At 34.7% G+C, this 19008-nt stretch overlaps 3 protein-coding genes across 11 annotated transcripts in view; all 3 read left to right on the plus strand.

Annotated features, from left to right (window-relative positions):
- The first annotated feature begins 2369 nt into the window (after positions 1–2369).
- On the plus strand, positions 2370–3942 carry LOC147383030 (endoglucanase 13-like). Its single transcript, XM_086427264.1, has 3 exons — positions 2370–2462; positions 3592–3681; positions 3772–3942. The coding sequence occupies exons 1-3, from the start codon at positions 2370–2372 to the stop codon at positions 3940–3942; spliced, it is 354 nt and encodes a 117-aa protein (XP_086283390.1).
- The window catches only part of LOC147383031 (uncharacterized), a 99211-nt gene continuing 83797 nt past the window's right edge, over positions 3595–19008 (plus strand). The window contains exons 1-7 of one of the 9 annotated variants that reach the window (XM_086427122.1): positions 3595–3681; positions 3772–3936; positions 4135–4258; positions 4865–5073; positions 5233–5273; positions 5373–5467; positions 5684–6772. In XM_086427122.1, the coding sequence (XP_086283248.1) occupies positions 4232–4258; positions 4865–5073; positions 5233–5273; positions 5373–5467; positions 5684–5740 (429 nt within the window). In that variant the 5' untranslated portion in view covers positions 3595–3681; positions 3772–3936; positions 4135–4231 and the 3' untranslated portion in view covers positions 5741–6772. Of the gene's footprint in view, positions 3682–3771; positions 3937–4134; positions 4259–4864; positions 5074–5232; positions 5274–5372; positions 5468–5524; positions 6773–19008 lie in introns of those variants that run through there. The other 8 variants (XM_086427125.1, XM_086427128.1, XM_086427123.1 and 5 more) reach the window with 8 other exon arrangements.
- On the plus strand, positions 6780–9476 carry LOC147383032 (uncharacterized). The gene is made up of 4 exons (XM_086428378.1): positions 6780–6835; positions 7014–7092; positions 7844–7999; positions 8787–9476. The coding sequence occupies exons 1-4, from the start codon at positions 6780–6782 to the stop codon at positions 8895–8897; spliced, it is 402 nt and encodes a 133-aa protein (XP_086284504.1). The 3' UTR covers positions 8898–9476.

The following is a 19008-nucleotide window of genomic DNA, read 5'->3' on the forward strand; positions in this document are numbered from 1 at the left end:
TAGCCAAAGAAGGGGTAAGGGTGAGAGTCATCAGCACCCCAAGGAGCAACACCAGTAAGTGTAGAAGTACTGACATCTTCATGATGTTTCAATGGTGCAAAACTATAGAACAAGTACTGTGGCATCTTTGGGTTTCATTGGGTGGTCTTTTATAAGGGTGATGGACCTCTTTTAGCTTGACATGTGTAAACATTGGGGCCATTAGATTTTAGATGTCGACTGAAACCTAGAATATTTAATACTGCAGTTGAGATTAGTCTTTTCTTGACTCGTATACCATTATTATTAGACTCATGCTGGGGTGACATTGGGATTTATTGTGATCTCACATTTCTGACGTGCGGGTATGCATATAACCTTAGATGCTCTTCATTTGTATCTCGAGTAAAAGGCATCTACAGTTATGCACCCCCACGTCAGAAATGTGAGATCGCAGTAAATCTAATGTTACTCCAGTATTAGTGTTATTATCATCTAGGTGGATCAGCTAGACATACCATTATGTGAAAATCTCAATTTTATATAAAAAAATTTGTTGGGCTTGGCCCGTCGAATTTAAAAATCCAAAATCCGCGGCCCGAAGACCACGTTTTCAACTCTCGGTCGATGAGTCTCACGCACTCTCTCTCTCTCTCACTGTTTCTATTTCTTTTGGCCTCTCTCACTGTTTCTCTTGCTCTCTGCCTCTCTCATCGATTGATGGACCTCTCATGGTCTCTTTCTCTCTCAGTCTCTTTCTCTCACAGTCATCGATCGATCGATCTTTCACAGTCCATCGCTTTCTCACAGTGGCTCTCTCGATCGATCGACCTCATTTTTTCATTCGCTCTCTCTCTCTCTCTCGATCGACCTCTCCATCGATCGATTGATCTCTCTATCTCTCTCTCACAGTCTCTTTCTCGATTGATCTCTCTTTCGATCTGTCTCCCTCGATAGATCTCATCTCCCACTCTATTTGATCGATCGATCTCCTAGATCTGATCCCCGTTCTCTCTGTATCTCATTGAAAACAGGTACGACATCTCTCTCTATCTCGTTTTGTACCAAGGAAACCCTAGATCTAGATCTAATCCACAGCATCTCTCACCATCTCATAACAGCTCTCTGTATTAATTTTTGTTTGTTTGTTGAATTTTAGGTTTTTTGTTGTTGTGGGAGATGTTACACTTTAGCTATGTGTTAATTCTAATCTGACATTGTTGACACATTTTATTCTACATGTTGGGATTTGCTTTTGTTACTCAAGTTCAGTTCAGATTAAATCTACAGTATAGAAATCATAATTTCTGTAAATAGAATTTTTGGTGGTGACAGTTGTTATAAATCAGTATTTCATTTGTAGATTTTTTTTTTCTCTTTTAAATCCTAATGAGTAGAAAGCCTCAAACTTTACTAACCTGTATGATACATGGTTTGAGTTTATTATTTGTATTCCATCTATGTGTTTTGCTGTTGTAATTTAAAATTTCTGTAAAAAAAAAAAACATGGCATCATGTAGGTTAGTAAAGTTAATTATGTTTAAAAACTAACACGATAGAATTTTGTATTGTGTTGTATTGTTGTTTATGTTATTCATAAAAAATGCCACATAGATTTTGTATGTTAGCTACGTAGAGGATTTTTATTTTTTTTAAATATATATCTTGGAAATTATTCAGTATTTTTTGAAGGATAAATAAGATTGATATTAAATTTCACATTATAGAATGCCGAGATGAAAGAATCCATTAGAGGAGTACTTGATTGATGAAGAAGGGAAGACTAGGCTTAAAAGATACCTTGGATGATAAAAGATATCTGTTCTTGTTTAGGTCCCCAAGGGCCACAACTACAGTAGGTGCTGGAAAGGTTGACTGGACTACATACTGCACCAAACGTTTTTATTGGTGAGCTAATTCTTCATACTTTCACCTTGGGGGAAAAAACAGATAGCATTCAGGAAAGCTAAAATAATCATAACATGGCCATATCCTCCATATTCATCACATAGACACATCCTTCTGTAACAGTCCACACCACCAAATATTGATTTCAATTCAGTATGGAAATTTAAAATGCAAGATTATGATCTAATGTGGGTGTTATGTTATGACTTTCAAATCATTTCCATTTCAAGTGATAGTTTCTCTCCTTTTTTTTTTCCTTTACCCCCCAAATCAAGCAAACTTCTAAGTAGGTTTGTTCTAAAATAGAAAGGGAATACATCCTTAATAAGAGAAGAATATAAAGTGAATGCCCAAAATGTTTGTCATTCTTGTAGATTTAATTTGTTGTTTCTGCTGAAATGTATTATTATTTCTTTTTTCATCTGTTTTGCTTGCATGTTCTATGGATATTTTCCACTCATTAAAACAGTGAGGAATGATGGATGGAGGTGCATGAGATGCACCCTATCATTAGAGATAGCAATGGTGGGGCCATTAGAGCCCTTGCGGAAAACACCCATGCCAAGTCAATTTTGGTACACAAGTTACAAGCCATGTTGAAGGGGCTGATAACTGCTGCTGAGCTTAACATCCACTCTGATGAAAGTTAGAGCTGATTAAAAGTTAACGATTGATTGTATCAAGGGTGAGTGCGAAGCTCCTTCGAAAGAGAAGAGACTGATAAAAGAAATTAGAGCCATAGCAACTCATTTCCTCAGGATAGATTTCAACTTTTGCTTCCGAGAGTGCAACCAAGCAACTGATTTCCTTACTTCCGTCCTCCTCTCCCTAGGCAGAGCTGTTATGGAGCCTATGAACATCCCTAGTGAGCTAATGAGGCTCCTTTGTAAAGATACCAGTAGGCACATTTATGATCGTTTGTAGTCCATTGTTTTCTGGTTGAGGGTCTGCCTAACCCCACCTTAATCTTAAAAAAAAAAAAAACTTTATTTATAGTACATGAAAAGTTGGTGAATTGTCAAATCTTCATTGCATGGCTACCACGTGACATATTCCACCAAATTGGTAAATCGATTGGCCTATTATCATTTCTTCTATACTTGGTTTGATACTTCTTTTGATTCTTATTAATATCTGATATTTATTAGATGTAATTATTTTTCATACATATTGCCTAAGTGGAAAATGTCATCCTTTCTTCTCATTGGATTGAAAAAAGAATTCTTCTCAGGTCCACCATAATGAGAAAGAGGCATACATGCTTCTTAGGTCTTGACTCCCTTGAAAAAAGTTTAAAGATCTAATGAAAGTGTTAACACCAGTGTGTTCATGTATTCATAAAAAAAAGGAAAAATGTGTACATGTCTCTAAAACAGTTTAGTCACATTGACTATGACATTATTTAAATCTAAGTTGTTACCTCTCTTTTTCTTTTTTCTTTTTTTTTTTTTTTTTTCCCCCATTTTTCTCTTGTATTTTTTCATGTAGTTAACCTTGGTAATGTTCAATACATATCATGTACTTATCTTGAATCTATCGCTTTGGAGAGAGATGATGGATGAACTTATTTACAAAGAATAACCTACGAATGGAAACCTTCTCCATGTCAGGATTGCTCTTCATTTTACTGATATATGCTTGGTTACATAATGCAAATCATTTGCATTGCAAAAAATTTGCTTAATTCTTAAGAAATTATTGCAGCTTTTCTCATTTGCGGATAAATTTAGAGGTCGGTATGACGAGTCAATTACAAGTGCTAGGCAGTTCTATGCTTCAGAATCTGGTTATTCGGTAAGAAATTAATCCTCACCATCAACAGTTTTTTTTTTTTTTTTTCTCATTAATTTGGTTAATTATATATTATGTGATGGTGAACTTCAGGATGAACTGCTATGGTCTGCTGGTTGGCTATATCGAGCAACAGGTGAAGAATACTATCTAAAGTATGTGGTAGATAATGCGGTATCCTTGGGTGGAACTGAATGGGCAGTTGCTGAATTCTCTTGGGACAACAAATATGCTGGTTTACAAATTCTTCTTTCAAAGGTATAATCAATCCCTTTTTTTACTGGGAGCATATTTCTACAAGATTGCCTAAATTTCACTTTCCTCCTAGAAAGTAGAAACACTAAAATGAGTGCAGAGCTGAACTTGCTTATTCTACCAATAGAATACAAGACACATCCATAACAGAACAGAACAAATCTTCATCCTCATCATTGACATTTTTCCTTGTAAGTTCAGGTATTGATGGAAGGGAATGGAGGAGCTTACACTTCAACTCTAAAGCAATATCAGGCCAAAGCCGATTTCTTCGCATGCGCTTGTTTGCAGAAGAACAATGGCTACAATGTGGACTTCACCCCAGGTACCAACTAAATTAGCCATTTTCAATATATTATTCACTAATTTTTCATAATTTCATTAAAAAAATTAAGGTTTCAATTTTATTTTATTTTTTGTCATTTTCTTCCCCTGACAGCCCAGCCCTTGTTTCCCTTCTACTCTAAGCTATGAAATTGAAAGCATATGCTCAGCACAATTACAATAAAATTGGGGGGGGGGGGGGGAGGGAGAATTCAAATTAAGGTTAAGGCTGTGGGCTTGTTGCTACTAAGTGGTGTTGTCATATTATATTGTCAAATCTCATATTAAATTATAATAATAAATCACCTAATCCTTATTAATATCAATTCCGACAACATGTTTAAAATTTATATTATTCAAAATATAGAAAACAATATAATCATGAATCCAAATTAGGAACCATCATCTGGTCAAAATAATAAAAATTCAATGTCATCTTCGTTGGCATCCTTATTATCTGACGTTTCATCAATAAAATGGTCACCAACATCTTTGTCAAGGTCATCATCCCTTACTAGTGCATTAAGGTAATATTTTAATTATTCTCAGTTTAGTTGAGAAGTTCACATTAACCTAGTGTACAAGTGGAATGTGTGTTTTTGGACAGGTAAAAACATGGGCAAAACTTCTGAATACCTTTTGTACAAGTGGAAAGTTGGAGCTGGAACTCCTGTACAAAGTTCAGATCCAATGCTACGAGGATGCCAAACTAATGAAGTTATTCCCTGAAATTGTGAGATCTCTCTACGACCAGGATGTGCTTGCAGAAGATACCATTCTCCTCTGGTTTCGTAAAGGAACAAACCCGAAGGGAAGGTATGCAAGTTGGCTATTAAAATAGTACAAAATCTGTGTTTATCCTTTAATTCCTTCTGATGGAGATTTCTTGATAACTGATTCTCAACTGATCCTGGGTTGTCATGACTCAATCTGTCTAACCCTTAACCTCCCTTTCTATGTGATATACATTTTCAGGTTTGCCAACTTCATCTCTCTTTCCATTTCTTTACTTCATGGTAAGTGTGTATTTTACTTCATTGAATTTTGTTCATCACTTATCTTCCTGTCAATTTGCCCATATTCACGTCAAATTTGTGCTAAATATTCCTATAAAGTAAATTTCATTGTAGATACAAGACTTTCATATTGCGGAAAGGGAAGAAGATATTGGATCTATGCTGGTTTTGTGGGTGAGCACGTGTTAACGATGGTATCTCATTTGAGTACTTCATAATACAAAGCTTATAATGCGTTTAATGTGTTGTAGGAGCTTCATATATGTTTGGAAGAGCTTTAACTTCTGTTCTTGCCTAACATACTTTGTGCATTGTCCCCCATAGTGATTCTTTTAGCTTGCCCTTGCCTAGCTCATCGGATTTGAAGTTGACTTGTTTGTTCTTCAACACTTGTATCATTTTTTAATCAGCACACCCCTTTGGAGCTCCATGAATTGCAAGCGAATATTGGGAAGTTATTACAATGATTTCAGCGCATGAATTTTCTTTTGCATCCTCAGGGAAAAAATCATCGGTAATGATTCCTTTGTAATATTTGTAATGTAAAAGCTACTGAGATGTTATTTGTTTGATGGACCGCCCTTTCCATGGTTTGTTTTTGTGTTTAAGTAAATTTACTAATTTTCAATATCATGTACTTGAAGATGATCTATCATTTTATTTCCTTTTTTTTTTTTTTTCCCGGTATGTGCTTGTGTTAGTAATATAACAGTTACAAGTCTTCATATGCCAGTCGAATTGCTGCTCATGGTTTTGGGTAAGGTCTTTATATGTCAATCTAATTGTTAGTTCCCCATTTTTATGGGTTCCATAAGACCCATGAGTCAATCAAAGGGTTGGCTCAAACATACATATAAGCTCACACTTGGCTATGGCTTTGTAACAGAAAAATGGATCCTATACATATGTTTTTTCATGTGTTTTTCTATAAAAGCTACAAACATATTTTTTTTTATTCTTTTTCAATTTATTAATCAGAGGAAAGAGTCACAAGAACAATGCCTACTTGCCCCTTTGTCTTGAGTTCAAATATGTTTTCGAGGCCAAGTTGTCGATCTCTCAAACAATTGCATTAATTGCTTTGTTGATTTGTTATCAAATTCCTCACATTCAAGGAGCTGCCAAGGTGGTGGATGTTGGTAACTGGATGCTCGATGAGGGGAGTAGTTAGAGGATGCTACAATCAATCTAATTTCATTTTTCTTACCATTACCACTCTTTAAACATTTTTTCCTAAACAGTCTCTTAATCCTATATTGTGAAATCTGAGCTACCATGATTGAGTCTGAATAATTATGATTGAGCTGCAAAATATTTTTTTAGATGAAATATTGTTTATATGATATTCCTGATAATCCTTATATAAAAAAAAACTAGTTTATATTAAAGTCAAATAAATCCTTATAAGAAAAGTATTTCCTTTTCTACATAATAAATCAATTATATTGTAACTTTTAAAGTCAAATATCGTTTGATTTTGAACGGTGAGATCATAGGTATTTATTGATGGAGGATGTTAACCTCCGCCATGAGATTGTCGAACATGCTAGGGCAGGGGACATGTAAGATCTTAATTTTGAAGTCATTTTAATGTATAGTTGTTTATTGATGGAGGAAGATTACAGTTTGAAATTTAATTATTTGCCAATTCGGTGTAGGTTTGTGCTTGGTTGTTTTGTAGACATCCCTTTGGTGCAATTCTCCACTCATGTAATATTTAAAAAAAATGTTTATGTGCAGGCGTCTAATGGTCGAAGAGACAACGATATTAAAAATAGCAATTCACGGTGAGCTCTTTGAACACCACCTCTCTTTTGTGGTATGTTGCTCACACTAAATTGTTATCATGGTGCATGATCTTTTTTTCTTTCTTGATATAATTTTATAAATATCAACAAATTTTTATAATCTGAATTTGAACAAGTTGTGAGTAATAATATCAATGAAGGGTTTTTTGGTGATTGCTGATTGGATTATCTGGGACTGGTTGACTACAATCTGGCAGTATTGTCTAGGACAAAGCAAGGGCAAGTGGAAGAGGAAACCAAGCTATGGACATGGGTCGGAATGGGTATGTTGTAGAAGAATGACACCCTTTGAGTGAAACATTATCAGAATTATAAAATATAGAAAATTAAATATTTAGGCCCCTCCCTAATTAAGTTATTTCACATTATTTACATCAGCAGTCAACCTGGGGTAGCTATACTTCTTTATCTAGGCTTCGTACCATCCAAAGGGTCTAAGAGGATGAAAGGTCCCATAGATGATAATAGTAAGATATGAATACACATACCTTAACTGAACTTTTGTCTTAAGTTAGTGTTGAAGGGTGAAACAGGATTCATGTTCTAGACCTCAATATCTGGGATAAGGCATGGACAATAGCGATGATTTAGGCCATATGACACAAATCTAAATAACAGTACCTCACTCACTCACACATGCTAGCGTTCATGCTCTGGATTCTAAAGTATTTTTAAAAGAAATCAACATCAAATGTTCTGTTTCTGAAGTTTGTTAGTATTGTTAACTATGATCAAATCTAAATATGTGCCCTTCGTGTTCAGAATGCGGTGGAAAACGATGAACTTGATGAGGCAGACAGCCTGACAGAAGTCAACAGTGAGAGCTCAATAGATGCCTATTTGCCACCTTGTTTGCGGCCCTTGACTTTTACAGGCAACAATGGCGGAGTCCAAGACAAAATACGATCGACAGCTCAGGTACCTTTCAGTCTTTCTCCTCTTTACCCTAGATGTAGAGTAGTTCTTATCTCCCTCAAATCCCATCCCATCTCTGATTTTCCAGGGTAATTTGTGTGAACCGATGTTAACTATGAAATTATGAGTGTGTGTTTGTTTGTTATAGCGATTTCTGTAATAATTATAAAATAATGGAGTTGTTTGGTGTTATTTATATGGAAAGATGTATAATTAGTTGAAAGGTGTCTATAAATATTGAAAACTTGTCGGAGATTTAGTGAGTAATCTTGCTAAAATGTCCTCGAAAAGTTATATAGATGTCAGAAGTGGTCGATCAGTATAGTTGTTATATAAAGTATTGATTTTGAGTTACTCGTAGACAAGCTTTTATGATTTGGATTGAGATTTTAGTCAGAGAGCATATATTTATTCAAGTGGAATGAAAGGAAATGTTAGTCATCTCAACCACTTAATACAAATTTCATTTCTGTAAAAAAAAATGGGATGAGATGTTTCTTCACCGTTAAATACATTGTTTCTAATTGAGAAAAAAAGATTGAGATGGATTCTGATTGAAAATTTGGTTGAGGTAGGTTATACTTTTTCCGACAAATAACTTATCAGGATCCTTAGATCCATGTTTCATCCACTTGTATTATCAAGTTATATTATAAAATAAAACTTTGGTCACTACTTATCTAATATTGAGAATATCAACACCAGTGTGATCGAGTGGTTTATAAAAGATTGACGATTTTAGAACTGACATTGCATAAGCCCGATAATTTTTGTTGCTTATCTTCCGTAGATGATTTTTTCAAGTGCAATTGCAGGATCTAGGGGGAGCAAGGGCAATCAGCCCTTGAGAAGGCTAGTATTTGCTTATTTAATTGCGGTCCAACGGGTTCTGAAACATTGAAAAATCTTGTTCTTGGTGGAGTTGGAAGTATCATTGTCGTGATCTTGGAAACAATTTTATGTGTAAGTTCTCTGTTTATGTCATTGGATGTTTCTCGAAATTTGCTTTTAATTTTATGCTTTCCGTATTTGAGTTACTTGTGACATGGACAGTGGATGAATCAAGTGTTGGGCAATCAAAAGCAAAATCCACTGTGAATTTGTTCTGAATGCCATTATGTGTTCTTACTTTGAAATGTGAAAATATATTAAACATAAAATACCTACATTGTGTGTATTAGTAATTTTTGTCTTTTATGGATTTTGAGTGTGGATTGAGGTACATTAATCCTATATTTAGTGATTAATGTTGAACATCATCATTTTTGTTTGGGTCCTAAATGGATGGTGATAATTGCTCCCATTTTTTTGTAAGTTACTTTTCACTTTTCAAAATCTTCCAAATATCCAGAATTTCATTTCTATAAGTTATGTGGCTTATGTATATATGTGAAATTATGTTATTGTGATTACATGTTAGAATGTTAGATGAGGAATCATATTCATTTTTTATTTTTATTTTCCATATTTTCATTGGTTTGCTTGCAGAGAGAGAAACAGAAAGCAAGTCCAAGGTTGACAATATGATGAATGGGCTTGGGAGGGTGCATTGACGATTGGCGTCCTGCATCTTCAGTGAGAAGTAGTTTTGTATTAGTTTTAGTTGAACAATTTGTTTTAATATGTCGTTTGTGAATTAGTTGGTGGTGTTGCAATGATACGTTTTGTATTTTGTATTAAATTGGATTTGATGTGAATTGAGTTTCTTGGGTGGTCAAGATTTGGTTTATTTGAGTGATCTTTGTATTATGATTTTTGTTTGTTTTTCTAATTTTTTTACGGTTTTATTTATTGTGATTAGTAAATTAGAGGACCGTCCGATTGTTTGTTAAATCTCCATATTTGACGGTCATAGACTATGGAATTCTTTTGTTTTTTTAAAAGCTTATCCTCTAATAATTTGATTGTTTAGGGCCGTCAAAAAAAAAAATTCTACAAGAAAATATTTGACGAGCATATTTGATGGGATGGTCCGTCAAATTTCTCAAAATTTTACAGGTTGTGACCGTCAAATATGGGCTTTTTTCACATAGTGTACCTTCCCACATTTTGATGAACATTTGAGACTCATCCCTATGTTTCCAAACTGGTGGCATGAGTCTCTTCAGCTTGGTCTTTCATTGTTGACCAAGGAAAAAATGATTTAAATGCCCTCGTCTTCAACTCTAGATTTTTCTTTCCCAAACCAGTCTTCTTCAAGAGCTCTTGAAACTCCTAGGTAAATCATTTTTGATCCATTCAATCCATGCTTTTAGATTTTGGTTGATATTTGCAATGTAAAAGTTTTGAACCCACGACCTCAAAGCTGCTTAGCAATTTGTCAAACCAGTTGAGCTAGGCATCTAAAGCCCCATTTAGTGACCTCTTACTGAATCCATTTAGAACAAATCAACAATAATAGATTGCTGAGGTTGTTCATTTATTCTTGATAACCTATTACCGGTTTAGGTGCATTTTGAGAAAGTTTGGTGCTACGAGTACTAGTCTTTGCATTTGAATCCCACTACATCGAAATTTTGTAACATAGGTTACCCATGCAATTAGAATTGGGTCTCTTGCAAATCAAATTGATTGATAATCGAAACTGACTAAAATCTATAGGAATGAAAAATGTGATCCATTTAAGGAGAATTTTTTTGACAGTTTCACTTCTTGCTCCATTATGGAGAATTTGTTAGAATTCAATAAATCATGTGGCCCATTGACCTCGCAGTTTGATTTTTTAATGGCACAAGAATTCAATAATGATAATAGATATCAATATTGAAAGGGATCCCAATATCATTGGAATTAGAAAGTATTCTTTTAAGGTCAGTAGAAACCTTGATGGATAAGAATCTTATTAAAATGAGAACTCTAGGCCCGCAATCTCTACCTATAAAAGGGGATCGACAACCTCATAATAGAGAGAGTGGGAAAACGCACATAAGGAAGAAAGTTATGAAATTGTGATATCAATCAATCGATAGAGCCCTAGCCGTTCCATATAGAGAAGAGGGAGAAGGTGAGTCTAGAACTAAAGGAATTAAAACATTTGGGTTCGAGCACTTTGACAAACAGGTGGATTAGAAAGATACACCTCTAACTATTCTTGAATTAACGATTTCATTATGGCACAAGGTAAGTACCCTAACTTTATTATAATTTACATGAATAGTATTCTTGATATATGTGATTGATTTCGATCCTATTAGGAATCATAGTTGAAAAGTTATGTTAAAGATTTGTATGTGTGAAATCTTATGTGTGATATCAAAGCCTAAGTTATTTGAATATCCATATCTTGGTTATAAACAATTCATGTATGATGGTTGCCATGAATTAAAATTTTCTTTCTAATTTTTTTCTTTGATGTTGTTATATAAATAATTGTGGGGTCAGGTTCTGGTGAATGGTGTTGACGGACTCTACCTCACAGATCTGAAGTCGCTTCTTTTACCTCTTTGCTAGCACTTACGTGATATCTATCAAAAACTCTCCGACGCTTAAGTTAGAGTAGTAGAGGAATAATGGATAATACATGTTAGACTCTCAATCGGCTAAAAGATCCCTAAGTCTATGTATATGGTGATATTTATATGATCATAGCATTTTAACAGCAAAAAAAGTCTCCTAATACTATGAACATGCAAAAATAAAAAAAATAAAAAATAAAAGAGGCATAAAAAATATTCTCCTAATCCTATCAATATACAAAAAGAGTAAATAAAAAACTAAAACACACCTATCAATATAAAAACATTGAAAAAATTACATAAACTAAAAATATCCTCCTAATCCTATCAATATGTAATAAATGAAAATAAAAAAATGGATTAAAAAAACATTCTACTAATCCTATGGATATAAAAATAAAAAATAAAAATGAAAGAAACTTATCTATAGAGAGAGAGAGATGATAGGACTCGATTCCTTTATGTATGACCCAAAGGCTTGTGAATACCCATTGTTGTGGAGGTGCGAGAGATGAAGGTAGAGAGAGTGGCCTTCTTATAAGTGTTGTAACAGTGAGTCGGAGCAGCTGCGCAGAATGTGATGTGATTATAACGAGTTGGACAGCAAGGGACTATGTTACAATGACGTGAAGGGACTGGGCAGCAAAATATAGCGATGACGTTCGGACATTGTTGAAGATGAAGGCTGAGAGTGATGTTACAGGTGGGGCGCGATTAAAGATGAGGACTGACAGAGATGAGTGGCAGCAAGGCTAAGATGTTGTTGGAAATTGATGCTGAGAAAGATGTGCAACAAAACGTGATTGTGTTATTGGGGTTGTGGTTGAAAAGGAGGGCTGAGAGAGAGGTTGTGTTGGGATGTTGTGGAAGTAGTGAAGTAAGGAGTATGGCTGTGAGAGGGAGGAAATCAGTAAGGAGAGAAAGACATATAGAGGGTGAAGCATTGCAGAGATAGAAAGCTTTTAACAGAAAGGGCGTGGAAGAGAAGAACCTGAGAAAGTTGGAGAAAGGGAGCTGTTGCAGCTATTCCACATTATTTTGGAGAGAGGGCTGAGAGAGAAGAAGAAGACCACGTGAAGAAGAAGAGAAGAAGAGTAGAGAATGTCATTTTACCCACAAAAAAAAAGAGACCTCAAGGTGGGGGCGTTCAACTCCTTTTATAGATACTATATTTTTATTTTTCAAAGACTTTATTTCTTTTTCTCTTTTCATACATTCTTTTCTTGCTTTGGCTTCCTTTTAGGAGAATGAAGGTGGGTATCCCATGCTACTCGTAGTACGATGGTCCTCCGTCAATGAGTTGTGATTGGTCAATTTAATTTTGTTTCCATTGGTTGAGTTTTAATTTGATTTTTAATTGACTTTTAATTGGGTTTTGTTGACATTTTGATTTTAATTCGATATTTAAAATTTTTCATTCAATTTAAATTTGGATTTGCATTTTATTTCGGATTTTTATTGTTCACTTAATATTTAATTTCAATTTGATTTGGTCGATTGAGTTCGATTTTGAATTTTAAATTTGTTAATTAGGTTTCGATAGAATTTGAGTTTAAATTTAATGGTTGATTAATTTTTTACCTTAAAATTTGATTTTGCACTTTAATTAATTGAGTAATTTTTAGTATGAATTTTTTATTGATCGATTTGTATTTTTTTTTTAAAAATTTTGGATTTTGATTTTTAATTTGAGTTTGATTTTGAATGTAAATTTGATTTTCATTATACTTTGACTTCAATTTGATTTTGATTTGATTTGGAATTTTTATCATGTTTTCCTAAGAATCAAGGTTTCTAGGTTTCAATTGGGCATTGAGGGGCATTTCGATCGTTTTTGTGATTTCTTGTTAGTTTCTTTATTTTCGTCGATTTGGGTCACGTTAGACTCGAAATCATATTCTGAGTGCGATGGTGGTACTTTTAAGATTTTTCGAAGGTCCGAAATTTATGAAGGGTATTTTCATCATTTTATTGATTTTTGCATATTTTTACGAATTTTAGCGTGAAATTTCTTTCAATCCCAACATGGTTATTTCTAAGTCTCAAAGTCACATTTTTTCTAGCGTAATTAGGTCTTTAAGTGATCGAATTGTGTAGCGAACCTAAGTATACGTGTTTGCTAAATCGAATGTAAGGTGTAGCGATCCTTAAGCATGTGTAAATTTCTATGTCGAATCATAACGAGTAGGGGAGGTGAAAGGATTGGAAAAGGAAAAAGTCGATGATAGTACTCGCAAGCCATCGAGTTCTTTGCATTCATCAGAAGGAATTCACAGCAGCTGGATGACGAATTGTTGAATTAGGCATATGCAAAAATGGGGTGTCTACAAATGCCCCTCTTTAGTAAAGGGTGGAAGTAAACTAGATGGCCAATCTATTGTGGTAGATAGTGCGACATCTGAATGTCAAAGCCAGTGAGAGCTCATTTTGCAGCCTGATTTGACAATTTATCGAGACATCCAAATCCTTGAGGGTAAGTTCTCTTTGGACTAAAAATGCCAAATCCTTGAATTTTGAAAAATTCTCCTTGACTAATGCAAATGCAGTGCGAGTGCATATGTGTGCATTAGTGTAATGATGATTTAAAAAGGTGTACCTCCATTCTACACATTAATCCTAAGAGGATAACAAACTTAATAATGAAAAATTGCATAAGGTCAACATAAGATCTGAGCAAAACCTGAGAAAATTATGAATTAAAAATTGAGTAAAACTGAGTGAAATCTGAGCATATTCTGAGCAAAATCTGAGAAAAATTCGAAAAGAATCTTAATAGGATCTGAACAAAATTCAAGAAAAGACTCGGCGGATCTTAGCAAAATTTGAAAAGAATCTTGGTGGGTCTGAGCAATATCAGAGAAGAATCTCGATTGGTTTAAGAAAAATCCAAGAAAAATCTTGATAGGTTTGAGCAAAATTCGATAAAGATCTCTGCGGGTCTGAGCATAAGTTGAATGTTTTACTCTACCTACCCTAGGTGAAAGAGTAATAAACTATTTTTTTCGGAGTCCTACTCTACCTACTTGGGGTGAAAGAGTACTGAACTATTTTTTTAAGGAGTCATACTTTACCTACTCGGGGTGAAAGAGTAATGAATTATTTTTGAGGAGTCATGTTCTACCTACTCGGGGTGAAAGAGTAATGAACTATTTTTTTGGGAATCCTACTCTACTTATTCGGGGTGAAAGAGTAATGAACTATTTTTCTGTGGGAGTCTTACTCTACCTACTCGAGGGTAAAAGAGTAATGAACTATTTTTCTGAGAGTTCTACTCTACCTACTCAGGGTGAAAGAGTAATAAACTATTTTTTTGAGAGTTCTACTCTACCTACTTGGGGTGAAAGAGTAATGAACTATTTTTCTAAGAGTTCTACTCTACTTATTCGGGGTGAAAGAGTAATTGATTATTTTTTTAGGAGTCCTACTCTACCTACTCGGGGTAAAAGAGTAATGAACTCTTTTTTTCTAAGTGTTCTACTCTACCTACTCGGGGTGAAAGAGTAATGAAATATTTTTTCTGGAAGTTCTACTCTGCCAACTCGGGGTGAAAGAGTAATGAATTATTTTTTCTGGGAGTTCTACTCTACCTGTTCAGGGAGAAAAAGTAATAAACTATTTTTTTGGGAGTTCGACTTTACCTATTTGGGGTGAAAGAGTAATGAACTATTTTGGACAAAACAAATAGGAGATTAATAACACTTCCGGAAAGAGTCGGATTTTATGAAGGTCTGGTTAACATTTATACATTTTTCTGAACGTTAAGGGTTTTTGAAATTGTTATCAAAAGGGTAACCTTTGATTAAAGGTTAAACTTATTTTTTAGGGTTGAAATTGATCAGGCTTCATAACAAGATACCCCTAGTTTGGCAGGCAACATTGCACTGGGGATAATTGAACATAGTTTGAAAACGAATACCCCTAGTATAAGGGGAAAACTATACTCTTTAGAAAAAAAAAGTACCATTGTTATAAAAGTTTGAAATCTTTAATTGCCGCAAGTGCAATAAAAATTTAACTTTTAATTTTGACTTTTTATGTTGAAGATTTCGAGTCAGGCTCAAAGAAATTGAAACACAATATTTCCTTTTAAAATTCATCACAAAATCTATTGTTTCTTCCCGTCGGTTTACTTAGGGATGTGATACTCTTCAAATCCATCATAGACGAGATACTTCTATCCACTGAGTCTATATTTGATTCAAACTGGGTATTGATTGTATGATGATTAATTGGTCGCCTCAAAGTCAATGCAACTTAGTGCTTCGTAATTTCAATGTTTTGGCTCGGATCGCTTTTTCAATTTTCAACTAGACTGAAATTTCCTTTTGATTGCTTTGGTTATTACCTAGATTGTCTTTTTAGGTTTTCAATCTAGCGAGCATGCTCTAACTTTTGCCTAGATCACCTTTTGAAAATTTTGATTTAGCGAGCTTATCATTTTTTGTTGTTGTTTTGCTCTAATTGTTGCCAATACCGTCTTTTCGAATTTTCAACCTTGCAAGCTTGCCTTAATTTTTGCCTAAGTAGTCCTTTTGGGTTTTCAACCTAGCAGGTTTTCTTTTTCTTTATTTTTTTTTTTTTTTTGAAAAATTTCTTTCTGAACTTTTGGAGTAACTGCCTAACCTTGTTTGCTATTTTCCTCGACCTTTTTGTGCGGTACTTAGGAGAACTTCCATAGATGGGCTTAGGAGTAGGCTAAGAAAAAAAAGAGACTTAAGGCTCAAAATCCAAATGCTCCTTGTGTGGTATTTCTTGTTATTAATTTTGTTATCTTTTCTTTGAATTTTCTTCCCTGTTTTGACAATATCTTTGATTTTTATTTCCCATTTTGACAATATCTTTTTCTTTGGAATTTTTTGGTTTCTTTGCGGGGGAATATTTTTTTGGTGTGGTCAGGCCTGATGTAACTTCTTAGGTTGCCTACGTACCCTAGAATTTTGGGATCAAACCAAAATGTAGTTCAAATACATTCCTTCCCCTAGGTTGGGTGATCGGGCTGAGAAAGAAAAAGGCAATTTTTTGTGTAAAAATTGCAAAAGGCTAAAAAAAAAAGATATTGAGTTGGGTAACAGGAAAATTGGTTTGGCTAAAGATGACCTCCTTAGATATAGTATCGCTCGATTTGTCTAAGGTTGAATAATTCTAGTATTTTGGTGTCGTTATGATCTTTGAAGTCTGACAACTTTTCCGAACAGTCTTATCGTGGTGACGAAATGACCTTCCCTGTTAGATTTGCAATCTTTATTGGGTTGAAGACAATTGCTCAATTTTCTTTGTAGGCTAAATCTTCAACTTATATATTGACCACCTTCACTTTCCTAACAAAAGCATGAATGACCCTTTTTTCGTAGACTGGTTCTAAGCCATTTTTCTTTGATTGAATTGAGATAACGACCGATCAAATTTGTTTCTCACGATTGGCTCTATGTTAATACTTTAAGCAATGAAACTCCTACTTCAAAGCTTCCTCTCATACCACATAATAGCGGGCACTAAGTAACTTGAGTCAAAGTTTGGCATGCCGAGGGTGCGGAAGACAATCTCGATGTGTCTCATACATTTTCATGATGATGGTTTCAAGATTCCTGTTAGCTACTTCAATAGTAATTCACTCTGGGTGCCCTGCTATTTTGAAAATCTAACATTGATATATTTCATAACTTGTTATTTGATTATGTGATTCCATTTTAGCTTCATGTGTGGTGTTTCCATTTCATAAGGTGAATATCTATTTCGTATTGGACAATACCCAAGCTTACCTAACATATCCTCATAGGACCATGCAAACAAGTCTTTTGAATTTTCTAGACGAATTCATCATCTCATCGTGCTCCTCTGGGGATAAGTTAATTCCAATCTGAATTTCTTAGGAACTATTTTTTGTTCTAAGGTCAATGACCTTCACTTCCTCAATTAGAGGTTGAGCCTGACCTTTGTTTTCTGGTTCAAATAATTCGATTGATTCGGGAAGGGATTCCTTGTTAGAGGATCCTCTCCTAAAGCAAGATTATTAGTTAATTCGTTAATGTGCTTAAGGTATTCAAAAATTTCTTTTATTTAATGAAATTCAGATGAAGCGACATACGCTATTGTAGACTCGACAAAATGACTTGACTCAGTATAAATATAAAAGCTAGACTCAATCTAACGAAAATAAGACATTACGAGATTAATAAAAAAACTAGACTCAAACTAGGTGACATGACTGTGAAAAATTAAAGACAAATACCCACAATGGGTTTCATTACAGACTGAGGACTCGGGACATTGCTTTCAACCAGTAGGATTGAAGCATGGTGATCTTCGAGGAATAATTGGGCAATGTGAGAAACTGTGTGGCAGTTTGTTAGTCTTGAACTTCTTCTTCAAAATTTTTGCCCTTTTTTAACATTTTCTTATTCAGACTTGAATCTTCACCCTTCGTCAAGGTAGTATCAAGTTCAGATATTTTGAAAGTTCTTTCTTCTCGAGTCACATATTTATGTTCATTGCAATAGAGGGAGAAATGTTCATATTTTTAGTCCAACAAGTAAGGATTTTCATCTTCTAAGAAACTAGATTTTTCCAAGTCCATCTGAGTTGGAACATAAGTGATAAGAGTAGAGTTATTATAATGAGGTGGGGACAAGCAATAGATTTTATTGAAGTTAGGTTGAATGGTTCACAACCAGTGGTAAGAACTTCCTTGGGAACTATCCTTCCAATAAGAGGAGGGTTAGGTGGGTTAGGTTGTTTATGATGACTTGGTGGATAAGGAAGACTGGGTTAAATAGGAGATGGGTATTGGACACCATGTTCAAGGTTTGAGGAGGTTGGTATGTGGGGTAAATGATTGATGGTAACATTTGACTGCGCAGGAGAAGGGACAATAACTTTTTTGGCGTCGATGAGGTCTTGAAGGAGGTGATGAATGACTACACAATGATCAATAAGGTGACCAGGATTCTGGTGAAACTCACAAAATGAGTTGGGATTGTGAGAAGTGGGGAGTGGATTGGTAGAGGTCGAGGTCGGAGATGTGCAATGAGCTATTTACTTAATAGTTTTTGAAAGACAATGCTCAAAGACATCCCAAGATAAGTAAATTTCCTATGTGGTCGAGATTGACTAGTATTAGCTTGGTTAATGGGCGAAGTAGCAGATTGGACGGGTTGTAACAGATGTATTGGCTACATGAGGGTGATTAGTGTTGGGTTTGGAGTTGATGAATGACTTTTTGAGTTTATTTTCAGAAGGGTTGGAAAGGACCCCGGAAGTGAAGGCATCTTCCAGTTAGCTACCAACTTGCAATAGAAATTCAAATGTAGGAAGGTTTTGGGAGACTAAATGTTGAGCATAACCTTGGGAGAGGTTTTTCGAGATAATAACTATTGTTCTTTCTCTAAGGGTCTATCCCACATTTGTGCAGCCTTAACTTTCCAGTGGTTGATGAAGTCAGTAAATGTTTTCCCGTTCTTTTGTTTAGTCGACTCTAAATCCCTTCGAGAGATTTTGATCTCGGTACTATATTTGTACTGGTGTCAAATTAGCTTGACATATTCTCTCATGTCCCGATTG

Source organism: Akebia trifoliata, chromosome 16, assembly GCF_017979445.1.
Source record: "Akebia trifoliata isolate Shusen 1 chromosome 16, ASM1797944v1, whole genome shotgun sequence".
Taxonomy (NCBI): Eukaryota; Viridiplantae; Streptophyta; class Magnoliopsida; order Ranunculales; family Lardizabalaceae; genus Akebia; species Akebia trifoliata.

Coding starts and splice junctions, on each gene's coding strand:
- LOC147383032 (XM_086428378.1), top strand. CDS start 6,780: ATGGAGGATGTTAACCTCCGCCATGAGATTGTCGAACATGCTAGGGCA. Junction 6,836..7,013: donor CATGCTAGGGCAGGGGACAT/GTAAGATCTTAA, acceptor GTTTATGTGCAG/GCGTCTAATGGTCGAAGAGA. Junction 8,000..8,786: donor AAATACGATCGACAGCTCAG/GTACCTTTCAGT, acceptor TATCTTCCGTAG/ATGATTTTTTCAAGTGCAAT.
- LOC147383030 (XM_086427264.1), top strand. CDS start 2,370: ATGGAGGTGCATGAGATGCACCCTATCATTAGAGATAGCAATGGTGGG. Junction 2,463..3,591: donor CCCATGCCAAGTCAATTTTG/GTACACAAGTTA, acceptor AAATTATTGCAG/CTTTTCTCATTTGCGGATAA. Junction 3,682..3,771: donor CTTCAGAATCTGGTTATTCG/GTAAGAAATTAA, acceptor GGTGAACTTCAG/GATGAACTGCTATGGTCTGC.